The 20,218-nt window shown below is 44.7% G+C and overlaps 1 protein-coding gene across 1 annotated transcript in view; it reads right to left on the bottom strand.

Moving 5' to 3' along the window:
* The window catches only part of proser1 (proline and serine rich 1), a 29,608-nt gene extending 9,579 nt beyond the window's left edge, over positions 1–20,029 (bottom strand). The window contains 10 exon segments of the mRNA XM_055637496.1: positions 518–920; positions 5,295–5,378; positions 6,798–6,876; positions 7,459–7,542; positions 9,898–10,008; positions 11,150–11,243; positions 14,909–15,003; positions 15,606–15,674; positions 17,243–17,308; positions 19,860–20,029. Coding sequence (XP_055493471.1) covers positions 518–920; positions 5,295–5,378; positions 6,798–6,876; positions 7,459–7,542; positions 9,898–10,008; positions 11,150–11,243; positions 14,909–15,003; positions 15,606–15,674; positions 17,243–17,308; positions 19,860–19,904 — 1,130 coding nt within the window. The 5' untranslated portion in view covers positions 19,905–20,029.
* Positions 20,030–20,218: the final 189 nt, after the last annotated feature.

Below are 20,218 nucleotides of genomic sequence, written 5' to 3'. Positions count from 1 at the left end.
ATAACATACAACTAGTGTGAATGGGTGATGGATGGTCGGTGTGGACCCAGGGGGGCAAAGGACCCGTTTCCATGTAGAAACAAAAAACTTGTGGGTACAGCGATAAACTGGCTGCCTTACAACACCAGAGACTCGGGTTCAATCCTGACCTCGGGTGCTGTCTGTAGGGAGTTTGGACGTTCTCCCTGCCACTGCATGGATTTTCTCCGGGTGCTCCAATTTCCTCCCATATTCCAAACACCTGGGCGGAAGAGCCTATTTCCGCGCTGTTTCGTTAAAGTCTTAAGTCTAAACTGCAGATGCTGGTCTACAAAAGAGGACATAAAGTGCTGGAGCAAATCAGCAGGTCAGGCAGTCGGTCTGAAGACGGGTCCCGAGCCACAACGTTACCTCTCCATGTTCTCCAGAGATGCAGCCTGACCGACCTGCTGAGTTACTCTGGCACTTTGTGCTCACATCTGTATCAATGCTGTTCCATTGCTTGTAGCATAATGCAGTGGATTAGGCAGGGACTCACCCGGTTTGTTGCATGGCAGCGGGGCTGCAGCTCGCGTTGCTGCCACTGGGCGCCAGCCCTGCCACGGTCGAGGTGTGAGCGGCAGTGCCTGTGTTCACGGTTATCATCTCTCCCAGAGGCTGGGGGGTCTGTGGTGATGTCGACACCATGGTGGGCACATTCTGGCACTCAGGGTAGGAAGCTGCGGAGGTGCCGGCGGGCAGAGGGACCGGGGTGGACATGCCGAGGCGCGAGAAGGCCGGGGTGCTGGGTGCCGAGGCATAGCCCGGCTGGTTTGCAGGAGACTGCACGGCGATGGGTGTGGCTGGAGCCGACGGGTACGATCCATGGGGTGAGAATGTAGCTGTGTGCAGGTTGGCAGCACACGGGTTGTAACTCAACTGGCTGGCTGGCCGGGAAAAGGCTGGAAAAGAACAGAGTATTTCGCTTTAAAACTGCCTCTCACTGTTGCAGGATCGTCCAACATTCTTCACACCCTCTCTCCTTCAACTGGTGTGTACTGCTCATTTCACAGTTACGGAATGACACAGCACGGAAACTAGTCCTTTGCCCCAACTTGTCCACCCCAACCAAGATGCCCCGTCTACACTAATCCCACCTGCCCATATCCATATCCCTCTAAACCTTTCCGACCATGTGCCTATTAAAATTGTAATGTACAATAAAAACTGCTTACGTTTCTCTCCACTTTTAAATTGAGAGTGAATCTGCCCTATCTCTACCCCTGCACAAATCCCGATTCAATTCTAGCCTGAATCAAACTCCCTAGCTATATCTACAACCCTTGATTGGAATCCATACAGCATCTTGGTTATCTGCTATCCTGTACATAACACCTGCAGAATCTCTACACTAGGAAGAGAGGGGAAAGATTTAATAGGAACCAGAGGGATAACTTTTTCAAACAGACGGTGCCCGAGAAGGTAGTTAAGCCAGGTACTATAACTATTTAAAAGACATTTGGTTAGGAAAGGTTTACATGGGCAAGCTTACACGGAGCATCCTGGTTGGCGTGAGTGAGTTGGGCCGAAAGGCCTGTTTCCATGGTGTATGAGTATGATCTAAATCCATCTGTAAATCACTCCTAGCTGTCTATTTTTGAATCTTTATCATTCCTAGAATCCCTGAACTAGATCCACCTATAACTCTCACTGGGTTACTTGTTATTCAACATATAATATCCCCAGAATCTATCAACCTGATCCACTTGTAACTCACTCCAGGTTACCTGTTATTCTACACATAAACCTTCAGAATCTCTCGATAGACACACAGTGCTGGAGTAACTCAACGGGTCAGGCAGCATCTCTGGAGAAAAGGAATAGGTGGCGTTTCGGGTCGAGACAGTTCTTCATAATCCCTCAATTAGATTGAGCAAACTTGGATATGTTTCATTCCATACATCAGTATCACAGCCCTTGATTAAATGTCTGTGACTCATTCCTGGGCATCAGTTTTTTCATATATACCCCCCAAATCCTTCAATTAGATTCCAGCCAGTTTCTCACTCTAGACTGCCGATCGTTCCAACCTAAAAGGTTCAACATCAACAGATTCCTTTACTTTGGTTTGTCTTGTCTTGTCTGTGCCTCACTGTGTGGTTGTCATGTCAACAGCCTTTTCCTGGACATCTGAGCTGGGCCAGCCTTTGGCACCAATGTTGATTTTCCCACCACAAATGGACCCAACGAGAATTAATTTATCATTTACCATCACCTTTCAAAATCCAGGGCAGCAGCAACAGTTCAGCCATGGTTCATGAGAGATCAAATACTTTATACCAGCAGTAAGATTTTGCTAATCACTCTGCACTCCTAAACCAGTTGGGCATACGGGGCTGGCAAAGAAGAGGGCCATTCAATCTGCAAGCGAATCCGCAGAGAAAGCCACTAGGTGGCTTTGGATTAAGAGGGCTGATCCGTGGGCGGTTGCTGCTGGGACGCAAGTCGGGGCCTGATCAACCCCGGCTGGGTCGCCTGGGCGAGGGTGTCTGACGTTGTGAGACCCGAAACACCCGATGATCCCAGGTCACATCACTGAGGATGCGTCCCAGCTCATCTAGAAGATATATCTTTCACACAGGGAGAGAAAAGTTGCTGGCCAGTTTTACCGTGCTAAAAAGGCCAATTGTCTTTGCAAGCATTAGAAATGTAAGTCGTAAAAATAGAAATAGATAAAATTTGTTTATTTTGTGTTGATGTAATTTTTCCCTCGCATAAATTCCGTACGTTAGGGTAGTGATTTGCAAAATCCCTAAGGATGAATTTCTGTAACCTGAACAGCCATAAGGCAGGGCAAAACACAAAGTGCTGAAGGAACTCAGCGGGTCAGGCAGCATCTGTGGAAGAAGTGGACAGACGAACATTTTCGGGTTGGGACCCTTCTTCATACCGATAGTGAAGGGGGGGGGGGGGGGGGGGAGACCTGGAAAAAAAGATGGCAAAGCCTGGCAAGTGATAAGTTGATACAAGTGAGGGGTGATCGGCAGATGGGTGGAGTGAGTAACAAAGGCTGGAAGTGAATAGGAGATAAGGAGAGAAGTGGAGGAGTAAAATGTAAAGCCAGAGGGAAACTCAGACTGAAGAATGGTCCCAACATCATCTGTCCATTCACTCCACAGATGCAGCCTGACACCGCTGATGCCTTCAGCACTTTGTAATTGTCTCAAGATTCCAGCATCTGCAGTTCTTTGTGCAGCATTGATGCATGGTCATAAATAATGCCACTAGATGGCTCACGCCCCAGCCAGTGGCTGGGTGCCCTGGAACTTGGTTCCATTTGTGGCGGACTAGTCTCCGACCATTTTTGTTTGGTCATCAGCTGACCAGTCCAAATACCGGCTTAAGTGGGCCGTCCGCCATCAAATTCGATGTTAGTGAATCGCGTTGAATGCGTGGAATCAAAACGACCCCCCCTGTCGAGCCTTTGATTTTAAAAGGAGCAATGAACAGTTTCCATATCCTAGCGGGAGGGGCCACAAGCTTGAGCCGTGAAACACATAACAAAAGCCGGGAAACCACCACTCTGATCTCGGATGGCCACTGCCAAACCAGCTAAGGGGCAGGTTTTTGCCCAAGATGTACAATGGGCTTAAGTTTTGCCGCACGTCGCTCCAGAGCATGCCTGCTGCCGGCATTTGTCTGGGGGAAGATTGGTCTCCCGTGACCCCTACCTGATGCATGTGACAGCAACACATTGAAGAGTCCATTACATTTGCTCACATGCCCTAGGTATTAATAAACTATTGAAGGCAATACCTGAAAATAAGATCCCTCTACCAAATTTCAGATGCCACATTCAGTGTTGCTGGAGTCTTTAAATAACCAAAAGATAGAAAGAACTTAAAATTACATTGTACATTTTAAGATCCTTTAAGAGCCCTGGCTGCTGATCCAGTTTAGCAAAAAAAATCCCAAATATTAATTGAAAAGTCTTTTTTTCAGCCTTCTCGACTAACAGCATTCATAACAATTTATTAAATAGTTATAAATTATTATTTGTTGGAGAATACTAAACAGTCGGGTTACTTGTTATTATGATTTATTAAATATAAAGCACAATTTCATATATAATTAGTCATACCACTTGGAAACAGGCCCTTCGACCCAACTAGTCCATGCTGATCAAGTTGACTGGATGGTTCAGTTGCCTGATAACAGCTAGGAAGAAATTGTCCCTGAATCTGGAGATATGCATTTTCACACTTGATGGGATGAAATTATTTGAAAAGTCCAAAGAAAAGTTGTCCATCAGATGACCTATGCTTATCAGCTACTAACCTGACGCTTATTCTATTTTTTACACAAAGGGTAGTGGGTGTATGAATGGTTATTCTATTAAGAAGCTCAACGACAACACACGGGACAACACAAGGGTCGGTTCTCTGCACTTGCAAGATCAAACGGTCAGATCTCTGCAGGACTATGAGGCAAAATCTGTACCCCACTGCTTGATAAATGTGTTTAAGGAACGCAGGGGCGATACATACTAAGGGACTGTGGTCACTGTGAAATCGACAGAAGAAGAAGGGTCTTTAAGCGACCCAAAATTTAGTCACCCATCTTTTACACCTTAGTATTTTGTGTCTACACTGACTCGATTTTTAAATTTTGTTGTACATGGTTCATGTTACAATGCAATAAAGAAACTTCCTATCCTACACAGTGATCTGTTTGGATAGCATGCAAAACACAAACTACCCTAACAATGGGGGGGGGGAACTATGTACAAACACTGCTCTAATTTCTACATGGTGCAACCAAAATGTATAAAAATGGCCTTTATTAAAATCTGCCAATGTGCACTTTAACCACAAGTGATTTTTTTTTTCTATTACAAATCTCAAATTGTGGAGTACAGTGGAAAATAAATAATTGATGGGTCTTTGTCCCAAACATTATGGAGGGCACTGTATACAGTAGTCTTCCACTGACTGGATCGCACGCAATTAAAGCTTTCACTGTACCTCGGACAATAATAAGTTAATAACACATAGTCTACTCCGCCATTCAATCATGGCTGATCTATCTTTCTCTCTCAACCTCATTCTCCTACTTACTCCCCATAACCCGACACCCTTACTAGTCAAGAAACTGTCGATCTCCGCTTTAAAAATGCCTTAATACTTTTAGAACTAACATATAAAATTCAGCAGCATTGATCCAAAATACGTATTTGGAGGCAGCAGCATGGAACACTATGATGCTCCTTTACACTGTAGACGACAAATAACATATTTTGCTTTTGTGTCAAAATCTAAAATAAGTGCTATGCAGACCTTGTTGTGCCGCATAGGCAGCTGGTGCTACAACAGGAGCCATGAAACCACCCATTGGGACCAGGCCAGCGGTGTTATACGCACCTACAGGAGAAACAACACGGGCAGATTAGTGAACCATTGACAATACGTTTGCTGCTTCGTCTTCCAATGCCACCGTGTCCTCTCTTATTTCTGACATTAAAACAGCTAAGTAACCGGAGTATTACATTACACAATTCATTACGTTATTTGCACCAATAAAACACACAATCGTTGTAACAAGAATATTCTCAGAGTAGAGATAAAATAATTGAATCATTGAATTAAATGTCTTTTGTAAGAATAATAAATACAAAGTTGTTATTAATAATCAGAAATCTGACTTTTGCCCCTTAATGGCACAGTTACAACATGAACAGAATTATAATTGTGGGATCACGCACTAATTTTGCCATTTTCTCCATAGCTGGATGGTTTAAATGTCACTTAGTCATCTGAGAATCAATTCATTATGCTATTTGCAAAAACACATTCGGTGAATTGAGCAAATTCCCAGAGCAGAGATGAAATAACTTGGGCATGAAATTCTGTGTGATATTACAGGCACATAGAATTTAATGGGCCCCAGATTTTTCTTAATTAAATTGAATTGTAAGATACAGCATAGAAACAGGCTCTTTGCCCAACGAGTCCACACCAAGCATCGATCACCTGTTCACACTAGTTCTATGTTAGCCCACTTTCTCATTCACTCCCTAAGCACCAGGGGCAATTTGTTGAGGCCAATTAACCTATAAACCTACACATCCCTATGGGCTTTGGGCGGAAACCGGTGCACCCGGAGGAAATCCACGCAGTCACTGGGAAAACGCGCAAACTCCACACGGACAGCACCCGAGGTCAGAATTAAACACGGGTCTCTGGCGTTGTGAGGCAGCAACCCTGCTGCTGCACCACTGTGCTACCCGCAGTGGAAGTTTCACAGCAGAAACAAAGAAACTGCAGATGCAGCTTTACAAAAAAAGGCACAAAATGCTGGTGTAACTCCGCAGGTCAGGCAGCATCTGTGGAGAACATGGATAGGTGAAGTTTCGGATCGGGATCCTATTTCAGACTGGAATAGATACACAGTTCCTCCACAGTGTGGTATTGATGGAGGCGGATGAATGTTCAGAATGGTGAATGCACGGCCAATCAAGTGGGCTGCTTTATCCTGGGCATCAACATTCTAAAACATTACTTCAGCTGTATTAATCCACAGATCATAGAAATTAAGCAGGTTTAACATGCGATATTTGACAGCTATCCGTCTGAAGAATGGTCCCAACCCAAAACACTTCCTGTCCAGGCCCTCCCAGATGCTGCCTGGCACAGTGAGTTCCTCCAGAGCTGTGTTGAGGAGGAGCTCAGTAATGGTACTTGTACATAACATTAGTCAAGATGCATGCATTTCTCTGTGCCACGACTGCACTATTGCAGTCGATGCAAAAAGCTGTGGGAAAATGTATATAAAAATCTTACTTGGTGCGATAGTTGCATGTGGCTGGCAGGGAGGTATAGGGTACGGAACAGGCTTGTGAGGATTATATGTTACTGGTGCCTAGACAAGAGGAACATTCAGAAACATATGGAGAATTCACTTCTTTTTTTACTAAAAATCACAATATTTCCGTTCACAATATTTTTGTATAACATTATATAGGATTAAGAGTAAAATATTAAAAAAATTGAAAAATCATTCAAAGTATGCATTCTAGCTCGACAGTGACCAATGTCGATGTTCAAACCTTTGGTAAGACACAAAATGCTGGAGTAACTCAGCGGGTGAGGAAGCATCTCTGGAGAGAAGGGCAACGTTTTGGGTCGAGACCCTGCTAGAGAGTGGGTGGTACACAGATAAGGAATTGTATAGATAAGGAAGTGTAAGGTGTGAAAACAGGACCGAGGGAATGGAGATCAAGTAAGATGTAGAATAGATCATTGGTATTTGGGAGAAGGAAACAGATAAAATGTAGTCGGAGACAGTGAGACTGGTCGGAGAACTGGAAAGGGGGAGGGGATGGAGAGAGAGGGACGTTTATCATTTGATCTGCTTTATCAACAGGAAAACATCGCTAATTGACAATTACAATTCTTGGCCTTATGAACTGGGATACGCCTGTATTTCAGCCCTAGTACTCACTGGTTTGCAGGGTCCCAGGATGCAGGTTGCTATTCCTCGGCTAATAGTGCATCCTTCTTCATTTTCTTTCTTCACGGAAAGAGCCTGATTAAATAAGATCACATTCAACCATTCAGCTGTCAAATTTGTACCTGACCCAACACACAATTTAATTTATGGACACAAAGTGCTGGTGTAACTCAGTGGATTAGGCAGCATCTCTGGAGAAAAAGGAAAACTATCCATGTTCTCCAGAGAGGCTGCCTGACCCGCTGAGTTACTCCAGCACTTTGTGTCTATCTTTGGCATAAACACAATTTATACGTTTTCCTGCGCCGTGATGCCCACCGGACGCCACTCCAGAGTCCGTACGAGGGCCCGTTCCAGGTGCTGGAACATGGGCAGACGACTTTTGTGCTGGACATGGGGGGCCGGCCGGAGGCCGTGTCGATCGACCGGATGAAGCCGGCGCACCTGGACATTGACCAGCCGGTGCGGGTTGCCCAACCTCGGCCTCGAGGGCGCCCCCCCTTCACGGCTCCCTCCGCCTGTCACTCCACCTGTTCTCCCGCCGGTCCCTCAACCATTCCCTCGACCTGTCCCTCCACCTATGCCTCCGCCAGCCCCACAATCTGCTGACTTCCGCACGCAGGCCGGCCGGGTCGTGCGCCTGCCGGTGCGTTTCGTGCCTCGGGTTCTGGGGAGGGGCGGGTCCTGTGGTGGCTCCCAAGGGTCGCGCCATCATACTGTCGAACCCCTCGGCCCGGGAGTGGTTCAGTCCGGAGGCAGTCCTTAACCAGAGGGTTTAAAGGCAGGGGTTTGGGTGCCATCTTTCTCTCGTTTGGACCTCCCTACAACCGGGAGGAACATAATTAAAGGTGCCTCTCAAAACACTCGACTCCTCTCTTCCTTTTTGAGACCCACGCACCACAATTTCATTTTACTTATTGATACAAGGAATATCAGGAAGGTGGTATTTTTCTTTTAAAGTGTGTTGATAGGAGTCCAGGACATGCATGTTCCTGTTAGAGTGAGGGGCAAGGCAGGTAACCGTAAGGAAGGGTAGATGACCAGGGAAATAGCTTTGTTCAAGACTAAGGAGGAGGCATGGGGAAAGTATAAGCAGCTGGGACCAAGTGTATCCAAGGAGGAGTTTCGGGAACTAAAAAAGGCTAAAAAAGGAAATCAGGATAGCAAAAAAGGACAGGAGATAGCTCTCACAGATAGGATTGATAATCCCAAGAGATTTTTTAAGCACATAAAGGGAAAAAGGATAACACAGAGAGTGGAACCCCTCAGGAATCAAAGCAGTGAACTCTGTGTGGAGCCACAGGAGATGGGCAAAGTCCTCAACAAGTATTTCTCCTCTGTTTTTTCTGTGGAGAAAGATAGGAGGACTGGGGAACTTGGGGCAGTTAATGGAAGTCTCTTGAGAGCAGTCAGCATTACGGTCAAAAAGGTGATAAGGTTTCTGAGACATATGAAGCTAGAGAGGAAAATGCCGATGCCTTGGCAGACATTAATGAGTCGTCGTTAAATATAGGCGAGGTGCCGGAAGACTGGAGGGTGGCAAATGTTGTGCCTCTATTCAAGACGGGCTGCAGGGAAAAGCCTGGGAACTACAGGCCAACCGGCTTAACATCTGTGGTCGGAAGGTTACTAGAGAGTATTCTGATGGATAAGATGTACATTCATTCGGGCTAATTAGGGATAGTCGGGATTGTTTTGTCCATTGAAGATCGTGTGCCATAAATGTGATTTGAGTTTTTTGACGATGTGAGCAAAAAGGTTGATGAGGATAGAGCTGTAGAGATTATATACATGGATTACAGTACGGCATTCAACATGGTTCCACATGGTAGGCTGCTCTGGAAGGTTAGAAAATTGGCTTAATGGAAGGAAGCAGAAGGTGATGGTGGAAGGTTGCCTTTCGGACTGGAGGTCTGTGACTGGTGGTGGGCCTCAGGGTTCGGTGTTGGGCCCATTGCTGGTTGTCATCTGTATCAATGATTTGGATGAGTACGTACATGACATGATTGGCAAGTTTGCAGATGGCACAAAAGTGGGTTGTAGATAGTGAAGATGGTTGTCAATAATGGCACCATGATCTTGATCGGTTGGGCAGGTAGGCCGAGGAATAGTTAATTAAATTTAATAGAGAAATGTGAGATGCTGCATTTTGGGAAGTCTAAGAGCAGGGCCTACACAGTAAATGGTCGGGCTCTGGGTAGTGTTGTTGAACAGAGGAATCTAGGAGTGCAGGTCCTTGAAAACAGCGTCACAGGTAGATAGGGTGGCCTTCATCGATCAACATATTGAATATAGAGTGTTGTGGGGGTCATGTTACATTTGTATAAGATGTTGGTGAGGCCACATTTGGTTATTGTGTTCAGTTTTGGGCAACATTATTGCCACAAATAATCTTGATCAATGTATGACAAAGCAACATTTTGTACTTACTGCCAACAAACCATTTAATATGCTGGGTTTTCCTTTAGGATACGGATTCCCTGGGATCATTCCACATGAAGATCTCATGGCAAGGGGAGCCTTGCAGCCTGCCTTCGATGCCTGGTAGACAACAAATAAAACCAAATCAGCAATGCAAGCATAAATCTGAGTCCAACTCTTGTTTCATGTCCATTGTAAACTTTAAATCATTCCGTTTCCACTGGTCTAACAATTTATTGATATTTTAAAGGAGGACCGTTATCATCTTAATTCAAAGTCGGGACATCAGTGCAGCTTTATAGAACTTTGGTTAGGATGCATGTACAGTACTGCGTGCAGCTATGCGCCAACATGCCACACTTACCTAATGACTTTCATGACCCGCACAAACTATCCCTCAAGCCGAAGCCCTGCGCTGGGTTCCACTTTGCTCTCTACCCCTTTCACTCCAAGGAACTGTTTTGCCCTCCCAACTCCAGTTACTAATTACGGAAAAAATATAACCTCCTTAATCAGGCAATGATCCAATTATTCTATACCTCTATCCTTATCATTTTCATCACAAGACTTTCATCCAACCTCCATTTTAAACAGAAGATTCTTATAAGTATTATACACTAATTTGGCTAGGCTACATTTGGAGTATTGTGTGCAATTCTGGTCGCCCCATTACAAGAAGGATGGAGTGGCGAGGGGAGAGTGCAGACAAGATTTATCAGAATGATGCCTGGATTTGGGGGTATTAGTTACAGGGAGAGGTTGGACAGACTTGGATTGTTTTCTCTGGAGCATCAGAGGTTGAGGGAGAAGTATTTAAAATCTTTCTGCCAGGGTGGAAATGGCAAGGACTCGAGGGCATAGTTTTAAGGTGAGAGGGGTAAAGGAGATGTGCAGGGCACGTTTTTTTACACGGATGGGGGTGGGTGCCTGGAATGCGCTACCATGGGTGGTGGTGGAGGCAAATACAATGGTGGTTCTTCAGAGGCTTTTATAGAGGCACATGGATATGCGGGGAATGGAGGGATATGTATCACGGACAGGCAGAGGAGATTAACTTGGCATCATCTTCAACACGGACATTGTGGGTCGATGGGCCCGTTCCTGTACGATAATGTTTCATGTAATTTAGCAAAACCATCTGATTTTATTTCTTAACTGGACACTTCCAAATGTACTATCACTGAAATTATTATTTTATAAATACAGCGCTAAAAATGGACCTGCAAAACCAAAATAGTTATCTCAGCAAGCGATGCATTACCTGATCTAGAATTCTTTTGCAGCGTTTCTTTTCTGGCAAGTGTACCCGGAAAATTTCTTCAATCAGTCGATAATTATGAGGATCAATAATGTTCCTAGAGATATAAAAACTGCTGATCACGTTTCCTGTATGCACCAGAAAATGTTACCTTGCACAGAATAGTACAGCATCGGAACAGGCCCTTCGGCCCACAATGTCTGTGCCTATCATGATGCCAAGCCCAACTCCTATCCGCCTGCCCATAATCCATATCCCACCATTCCCTGCATATCCATGTGTCTATCCAAAAGCCTCTTAAACACCATTATCGTGTCTGCCTCCACCACCGCCCCCGGCAGCACGTTCCAGGCACCCCTCACCCTCTGTGTAAAAAATGTGCCCCCACATCTCCTTTAAACTTTGCCCCTCGTGCCTTAAAGCTAAGGCCCCTAGTATTTGATATTTCCACACTGGGAAAAGGTTCTGACTGTCTACCCTATCTGTGCCTCTCTTCATTTTATACACCGTTATTAGGCCTTCCCACAACAAAGTAGTAAACAATATTTTAATAGTGGGATACTATGAATTTTACACTTCTTGTAATATTGTTACAATATGCAATAAATATTACTCCACATTCATTGGATGCAATGAATGCTCGAATCAATAGTGTAGAATCTAAGTGTAGAACACTGTAGATCATACAGTATTGCTGATTTGATCCGTCTGGTTTTGTTGCTGATGACCTGATCCATAATCCACGTCAGGTTTTCCACACCACCACCACCTGGTGGCATGCGTGCAGCTATGTTGTTCCATGTCTTTGCCACTAACAATGATATAGTCCACAAATTATAGCACAAGGGAATTCAGTCCTCCATGGAGCGCTGAAACACCGCACCGGCTGAACTGATGCCAAACGGCATGCGCAAAAATCTGTAGCGGCCAAAAGCAGTGCTGAAGGTGGTACGCATAGATGATGCATCATCCAGGGGAATCTGCCAGAAGGAGCTCTTGGCGTCTAATACAGAGAATACCGTTGGCTTACCCATGTGGGCAGCTACTCCCTCCACGGTATGTATGGGGTGATGAGGCCTTTTGAGTGCGGTGTTCCGGTCCCTCAGATTAATACAAAAGCGAATTTCCCGTTGATTCTTCTTTGTAGCAGCCACCATCGAGGACACCCAGTCCGTGGGTTCTGACATAGGCTTGATAACTCCCAATACAACCATCTTGTCCAGTTCGGCTTTGACCCGGTCTCTCATGGCAATAGGTACACGCTGAGCAGGATGAACCACAGGACGCACCTCCGGGTCTAAAGACATAGTGTAAGTTATTGGTAGCTTGCCAAGTTCTTCAGTGAAAAGATCGTGGTAATCCATGAGAATACGCTGGGTAGAATCCTGAACTGGAGTTAGCTGATGCACAGCCTTGCTGAAGTAACCAGTCCCATATCTTTGCAGGCATCATAGCCTAAAAGTGCAACATTGCGGTTGACGACATAGAATCACAACCTTTATGGTTGATCCGCTAATTGGTACTGCAGTTTCACAATACCGACGTATTGACCTCACTTCCCCCATATGCGAGAAGAGTAACATTGGTGGGCTTTAATTGCTCTGCGTTCCTCAGACGATTGAACTGTTCCCGAGACAGAACATTGCGTTTCTCTCCAGTGTTGATTCTCATCTCGATTACTTTACTGTTCGCTGTTATGGTGGCCATTGGCTCACTATTCTACATATCTTGTGTGATAATAGAATGTGCCTGCAGAACGATTCCATCGACCTTTGGCCTCTCGTCCTGCTCAGCGTGCACCTATAGCCATGAGAGACCGGGTCAAAGCCGAACTGGACAGGATGGTGGTATTGGGAGTTATCAAGCCAGTGTCAGAACCCACGGACTGGGTGTCCTCGATGGTGGCTGCTACAAAGAAGAATAAACAGGAGATTTGTATATGTATTAATCCGAGGGACCTGAAAACCGCACTCAAAAGGCTTCATCACCCCATGCTGCCATCGGACAAATCTGACAGGGGCTCAGCCTGCAGCAAATTTACTGGCTGCTTTGTCTGCTCTCTGTTAGGTCGGGATTGCAACATCTCCAGAAATGGTTTTGCCTCTTACACCCATGGCAAACTTGACCAAAGGGGGGGGCACTTCCCTCTCTTAGCTAAGTGCCCCCCCCACCACAGTAGTTACATTCTGAATAAAACGAGCTGCAGGATAATTAAGCTGTCTCTGCCTTGTTAATTATTGCCTGGGTTGACTGGAAGATAAGAAGCGAATGTTCCCAAGCTGTTCTTGGAGTGCCATCTGCTGCTGCCTCTGTTGCTTTGGAAACGGAGTTAGAACGCTATCAACTCCTGTACTAGAATGTATATAATCAACTCCCATGTTGGAATGTTGTGCCTGAGTGAGCATTTGGGCATTTTGAATCAACAGCTCAAGTCTCACAGACTGCGATAGCTCTATCCAGTTATTGCAGGATCGCGAACAAGCTTCCTTCTCAGTTTGTCATTAAAAAGACCACAAACCAACCTGTCTGTAATAAATTCGTCTTTGAGATCGCCAAATCTGCATGTTCCTGCAGCCTGCTTGATGGCACAAACAAAAGATTCAATAGTTTCATTCTCATTCCGGTATCTTGAGAAAAATTTCACACGTTCGTTGAATGGATTAGCTTGAGGGTCACACAACTGTCGAAACTTTCTCTTGAGACACTCCTGGTCGACGGGGTCACGATCGGCGCTCCACCATCGACAGGTTGATGAGTTATTGCCCCAGCATACACAAACTGTTGTGCTCGTTCGGAAGCTTCATCTCCTGCGAGGAGAAGGAGCATGCTTGCACGGACCACTGCAGGCTTGTCATGAGAAGTTGCAGCAATGAACAAATCATATTGCCGCTCAAAGGTACGCCACCGCTGTCCGATTCTGCTATCGAAAACGAGAGGGTCAGGTTTCCTGAAACCTTCAGCCATGTCTGAGACTATGAAAAGTCTTGTAAATAACAGCCAGTCAGACTGAAATTCCACCTCCGACACCATGTGCTATCATCGTGGACGATATCATTATTAGTGGCAAAGACATGGAACAGGTGGTGGTGGTGTGGTAAACCTGACATGGATTAAGGATCAGGTCATCAGCAGCAAAACCAGACACAGATCAAACCAGCAATACTGTTTGATCGACAAATAGCAGCGGAGATCTCACACACGGTTATTATCATTCACACTCAGATTTTACTTTGGGGGCCTTTGACCTGGTTTCGTGCCCATCACATAAAATAAATAGAAATGAAGACAGCTGGTACTTGTTTTCAGACATTTAATTTTTGGATTGTCCATAAAGCACTCGCGTTGAAAGGAAAAAATACACAGAGTGCTAGAGTGACTCAGCGGGACAGGCTGTATCTTGGAGAACATCTTATAGAGGTGTATAAAATCATGAGGTGAACACATAGGGTGAATGCAGAGTATTTTACCCAGAGTAGGGGAATCAAAAACTGGAGAGCATCGGTTTAAGGTGAAAGGAGAACAATTTAATAGGAACCCATGAGGCAACATTTTTCACTCAGTGGGTGGCGAGTGTACGGAACGAGCTGCCAGAGGAGGTAGTCGAGTCAGGTACCATAATAACATTTAAAAGTCACTTTCACAGGTACATGGATAGGGTAGGTTTAGAGGGATATGGGCCAAATGGGACTGGCTTAGATGGGCATCATGGTCGGCATGGGCAAGTTGGGCTGAAAGGCCTGCTTCCGTGCTCTGACTCTATGCCATGATATTAGCTCTAAGGCAACGAGCTTATCTTTTGTGAAAGTAAGACAATGGAGAATATTTATTACTTTAGATACATGGATGGCTACCATTTTCTGAAAAATATAAAATAGTAGTTTTAAATTATTTAGTCAATTGGTATTATTGATAACTCAATTAAACAAGGCATTAACAATGTTGATTCATATTAACTTTGAACAAGCTAAACATCAACACCACAACAGAATGGTTACATTTGGAGATGAGGATGTAGCTGGAATTAGACATGTATAAATATGTTGGAGTTATAAAGATGGGGGAGTTTACAGGGACTTGTATACAGGAGAAACAATTATATTTTAATGCAAGCTGAAAAGAGGGTCAATGTAAATTTTTAATGTTTAGATTTACATTTATTATTGTTGCATGTATCGAGAAACAGCGAAAAGCTTTTGTTTGTTTGCTGGCCAATCCAACAATAAATCTCAAAATGAATACAATCAATCTAACCTGAAGAGCAATAGCCAGAGAGTGCAGACAAAGTTGTCAGCATTGTAGCTAACAGTTCCAGAGACAGTCCAAAGTCTGTAATAAGGCAGGTTGGACAATCCTAGCTAATGGGAGGACTGTTCGGTTGTCTGGTATCAGAAACTGTTCCTGAATATGCTTTCCTTTAATATCATGCAACAAAATAACACGGCATTAGATTAATACTTACATGCTGTAGGGCTTTAAGAGCCTTTAGTTGTGGTTCTGCCCAAGAAAAATACTTCAGTAGCTCAACTATCTGCAAGAAATGGATATATTTTAAAGAGAAAACTGAAAAAAAAGCAGGATATTTATTAATAGATTTGCAAGAACGTCAACATTCGTTGCAAAAAAAACACCAACACCACATAAATTCAGTAAATTTCAGCAGCTTTTCATAATGCACTATTCTACAGCTTTCCTCGCATCAGTACATAATTATGCATTTTGATCAAAAACTGTGGATTGATTTGCAGAATAATCAAAGATGGATAAAAAGACACAGTGCCAGAGTAACTCAGTGGGTCTGGCAGCATCTCTGGAGAGCATGAATAGGTGACGTTTCGGGCCAGGACCCTTCTTCAGACTAATTGTCTGTCTGAAAGAAGGGCCACAATCACTCTGAAGGATCCCGACCAGAAACGTCACCTATCCCAATGTTTTCTCCAGATGCAGCCAGACCCACTGAGTTACTCCAGCACTGTGTCTTTTTTCTAAACCAGCATCTGCAATTCCTTGTATCTCTGTCAAGGATAGCCTGGCAACCCTATGGCAATCATTATACCATTTACGCACTAAATGAAATTCTAACGTACTATTCAGTCTCATAGAGAAGATTCTATAGCCTGCAAGTGGTTATGTTCATTCAACATCATACAGTATGAATAATAAAGTACTGAAAAGATAAGTGTGTCAATTACTCAGAACAGTATGAAGGCGCATAGTATGTTTGCCTTCATTGCTAGGGACATAGAATATACGAGTCAAGAAGCCATGATACAGCTCTATAAGTTTGGTTATACTGCATTTAGAGTATAGCGTGCAGTTCTGGTCGCCCCATTACAGGAAGAATGTGGAGGTTTCGGAAAGGGTGCAGAGGAGGATTACCAGAATGTTGCCTGGATTAGAGAGTTTCAGCCAAGGCAGAGGCGGATACACTTGGATTGTTTTCTCTGAAACATCAGAGGTTGAGGGGAGACTTGATAGAAGTGTATAAAATTATGAGAGACTTAGATGGGATAGACAGTCAGAACCTTTTTCACAGGGTCGACATGACCAACAGTAGAGGGCATAATTATAAAGTGAGAGGGTAAAAGTTTAAAGGAGATGTGCGGGGCAAGTGTTTTTTACACATTGTGTGGTGGGGGCCTGGAACGCATTGCCAGGGGTGGTGGTGGAAGAAGATACAATAGCGGTGTTTAAGAGGCTTTTAGGTAGGCACATGGAAGTACAGGGAATGGAGGAATATGGATTATGTGCAGGCAAATTAGATCAGTTTAACATGGCATCATGTTCAGCACAAACATTGTGGGTCAAAGGGCCTGTTCTATTATTTAGCAAACAATTTAAAAACATGTATTATTCATCAGCAGTCACTGAACAGTATCAGAAACATTATAACACTAACATCAATATTTTCAGTTCTGAGTCAAGGATTGGAAGAGCTGAAGGAAAAAAAAATGTCTATGTTTTTTTTCACATTGCAGTCTAGATCAGGTTATATATATTTCTATCATGACAGTAATTAGAACAAAGATTGTTCATTGCAATATCAGAAAAAAACACACAATTAGTGAAGATAAGAGAATCTTTGTTTGTTGACAATACCTGTTCACTTGAAAAATATCCGTGTACATATTCAATCGCCTTTATTTTTTGATCAGTGAGAACACCCTAAAAACAAAATATTTGCAGCTTCAACATTCAAAATCGTGGAAAATGACATCAATGATTATGGACTGTTTTAATGTAAATGAGGCATGCTGTAGTTACAAGCAACTACTTTAAATCATGAGTATGAATAGTGTCATACAACATACAACAGTACAGTACAAGCACAGGCCCTTTGGCCCACTATGTCTGTGCTGAACATGATGCAAGACCATCTTTTATCTGCCTGCACATAAACCATACCCCTCAATATCCATGTGTCCATCTAAAAGACATAAACGCCATTATCGTATCTGCCTCCACCACCACTCATGGCAGTGCACCGGGACAACGTCTTTATCTTATATTTTAATATAAGGAATACAGTGTGTCAATGGCTAGCATGCCTCCCTCAGAGATTTCCTCTCTGCTATAAATCAGACCACTTAGATGCATCTCATCCATTTGTTACTCCTCCTGCCCTCGTTCTCCTCTCCTCTCCCCCTGGGCAGAGCTTCTCTACTCCTCCCATTCCCTCTATCAGGCTCCAGACATAGACGGTCAGTCACCCTTCACTATTCCCACTGCCTACAACAAAATACCACATCCTCCCCTCCACACTCAACATTCCCTAAAGACTGCTCCCTTGGCCCACTACTTCACTCCATGGGCCACACTTCCATTCACACCAAACACTCTCCTTCTTGCAGTGCTTCCCCCATGCATCCACAGGGGATGGAATACCTCTGAAAAGCAGTCCCACCCCGGTCATTCCTTCCTCCCCTTGCTCCCATCCAACAGAAGGTACAGAAGCTTGAGAGACACCACCAGACTCTGGAACAGCTTCTTCCCCTCTGTTATCAGGCTTCTGAACGGTCCTTCCATAAGTTAGAGTATTGTCTGATTCACCTCTTCCCCAATGCAGACATTGGACGTTGTCACTAGAACTCTATATCTTCCCCTTTGTTCCACCTATTGTACTTAAGTTTGAACTGATTGGACCTATGCATGAAATATCTGATCTTAGTTCTTAGTTTTAGTTTAGTTTCACGTGTAAAACTTATGTTGTATGCTAACCAATCGGTGGAAAAACTATATATTACAATCGAGCCATCTATTTGCATCCATTTTCTACATGTGACGATACTAAACCTAAACCTACATCAGTGTTCAAATCAAATATTAGAGGGTACAGCTTGTGAGTAGGGGGAAGGTTTAAAGGAGATGTGCAGGGCAAGGTTTTTCCACAGAGATTGGCGAGTGTCTGGAACGCGCTGCCAGGGATCGTGGTGGAAGCAGTTACGATAGTGGTTTTTAAAAGGCTTTTAGATAGGCACATAGATATGCAGGGACATGGATCATGTGCAGGCAGAGGAGATTACTTTAACTTACAATCATATTCGGAACAGGCATTGGCAATACAACTGACAAATGGTTGGGATGTGAGAGACCCATGGCATTTAGTGAGTTGAATCCAAAATTGGCTTGGTGATAGGAGGTAGAGGATTTTAATGGAAAGGGTCATTTATGTGTCTGAGGGCTCGCACCAATGGTGTTTAGCTGGCATTGCTTTCGCACATCAAGAACTCTTTATTCAGTTTGCTTCCCTCTGAACAAGGGTTCCGCCCGAAATGTCACCTGACCATAGATAGACACAAAGTGCTGGAGTAACTCAGCGTTCAGGCAATATATATGGAGAAAATTGATATGTGATGTTTCAAGTTGGGACCCATCTTCAGAGTGGGATACTTCAGTTGGGATACTTGTTCAGACTGAAGAAGGGTCCTGGCCCCAAATATCACCTATCTATTTGAGTTACTCCAGCACTTTATTTCTTCTTGTGTAAACCAGCATTAACAGTTCCTTGTGTCCACAATGCAGAAAAAGCATCTCGCTGTATCTATATGTGACAATAAATACATCAACTGACAAATGGTTGGAGTCCATGGGATGCATGCAAACTAGTAACTTACTTGACCTAACTTGTCTAAGTGATGGAGATAAATAAGAGGGTCACTTATGTGTCTGAGAGCTTGCATTGTGAATGCATTGGGAAAGCTCTATTCTAAAGATAGACACAAAAGGTAACTCAGTGGATCAGACAGCATCTCTGGAGAAAAGGAACAGGTGACGTTTCGGGTCAAGACCCTTCCTCAGACCTGCCTGTCCCGCTGAGTTACTCCAGCTTTCGTGTCTATCTTCGGCTTAAACCAACATCTGAACTTCCTTCTTACACAAAGCTTTATTCAGTTTGCTTCAGTCTGACCCGAAACATCACCCATGTTCTCCAGAGATGCTGCCTGACCCGCTGAGTCATTCCAGCACTTTGTGTCTTGTTGTGTAAACCAGCATCTGCAGTTCCTTGTCTGCAGGACAAGCATCTCGCTGTGTGTATACAAGTGACAATAAATACACCAAGTGACAAATGTTGAGATGTGTAGGAAGGAACTGCAGATGAGATGGTGTTTTACACCGTGGTGTGTGGGACCTCTGCATGTTCCCCACACACGCTGGCTCCCTGCAGCGCTCTCTCCCTGGCCCTGTGCTGGTCTGTGAACGGCGGCCGATCCTTTACCTTCCTGATCTCGTCCAGCACGATGGCGAACGACTTGTTGTCCATGGTGTCCCGGGGGGGAGCTGGGGATCGGGCCCGGGACCTGTTCAAGGGCCGCACAAGGAGCAGCTGCGCTACTGCATGGCGATGGCGATGGCGATGGCGCCGGCGGGCGGGACGGGGCGGGGAGGGGAGGGGGGCCGGGGCTATCGCTCACCGAGCGGGACAAACGCCTAGGCCTCCGGCCGGCATCTGGAGCATGCGCAGTCGGTGCTGCCTGCCGGCACTCACACATGCGCACTGGGAGTGTCCATGTCGGATCCCGAGTATGCGCAGACCGCCCTGCCGGGCCTGGGCATGCGCACCGCTGCCCCGGCCGG

This window comes from Leucoraja erinacea, chromosome 6, assembly GCF_028641065.1.
Source record: "Leucoraja erinacea ecotype New England chromosome 6, Leri_hhj_1, whole genome shotgun sequence".
In the NCBI taxonomy this organism is placed as follows: Eukaryota; Metazoa; Chordata; class Chondrichthyes; order Rajiformes; family Rajidae; genus Leucoraja; species Leucoraja erinaceus.
The sequence above is the reverse complement of the archived record's forward strand: the minus strand, read 5'-3'. Positions and strand labels throughout refer to the sequence as shown.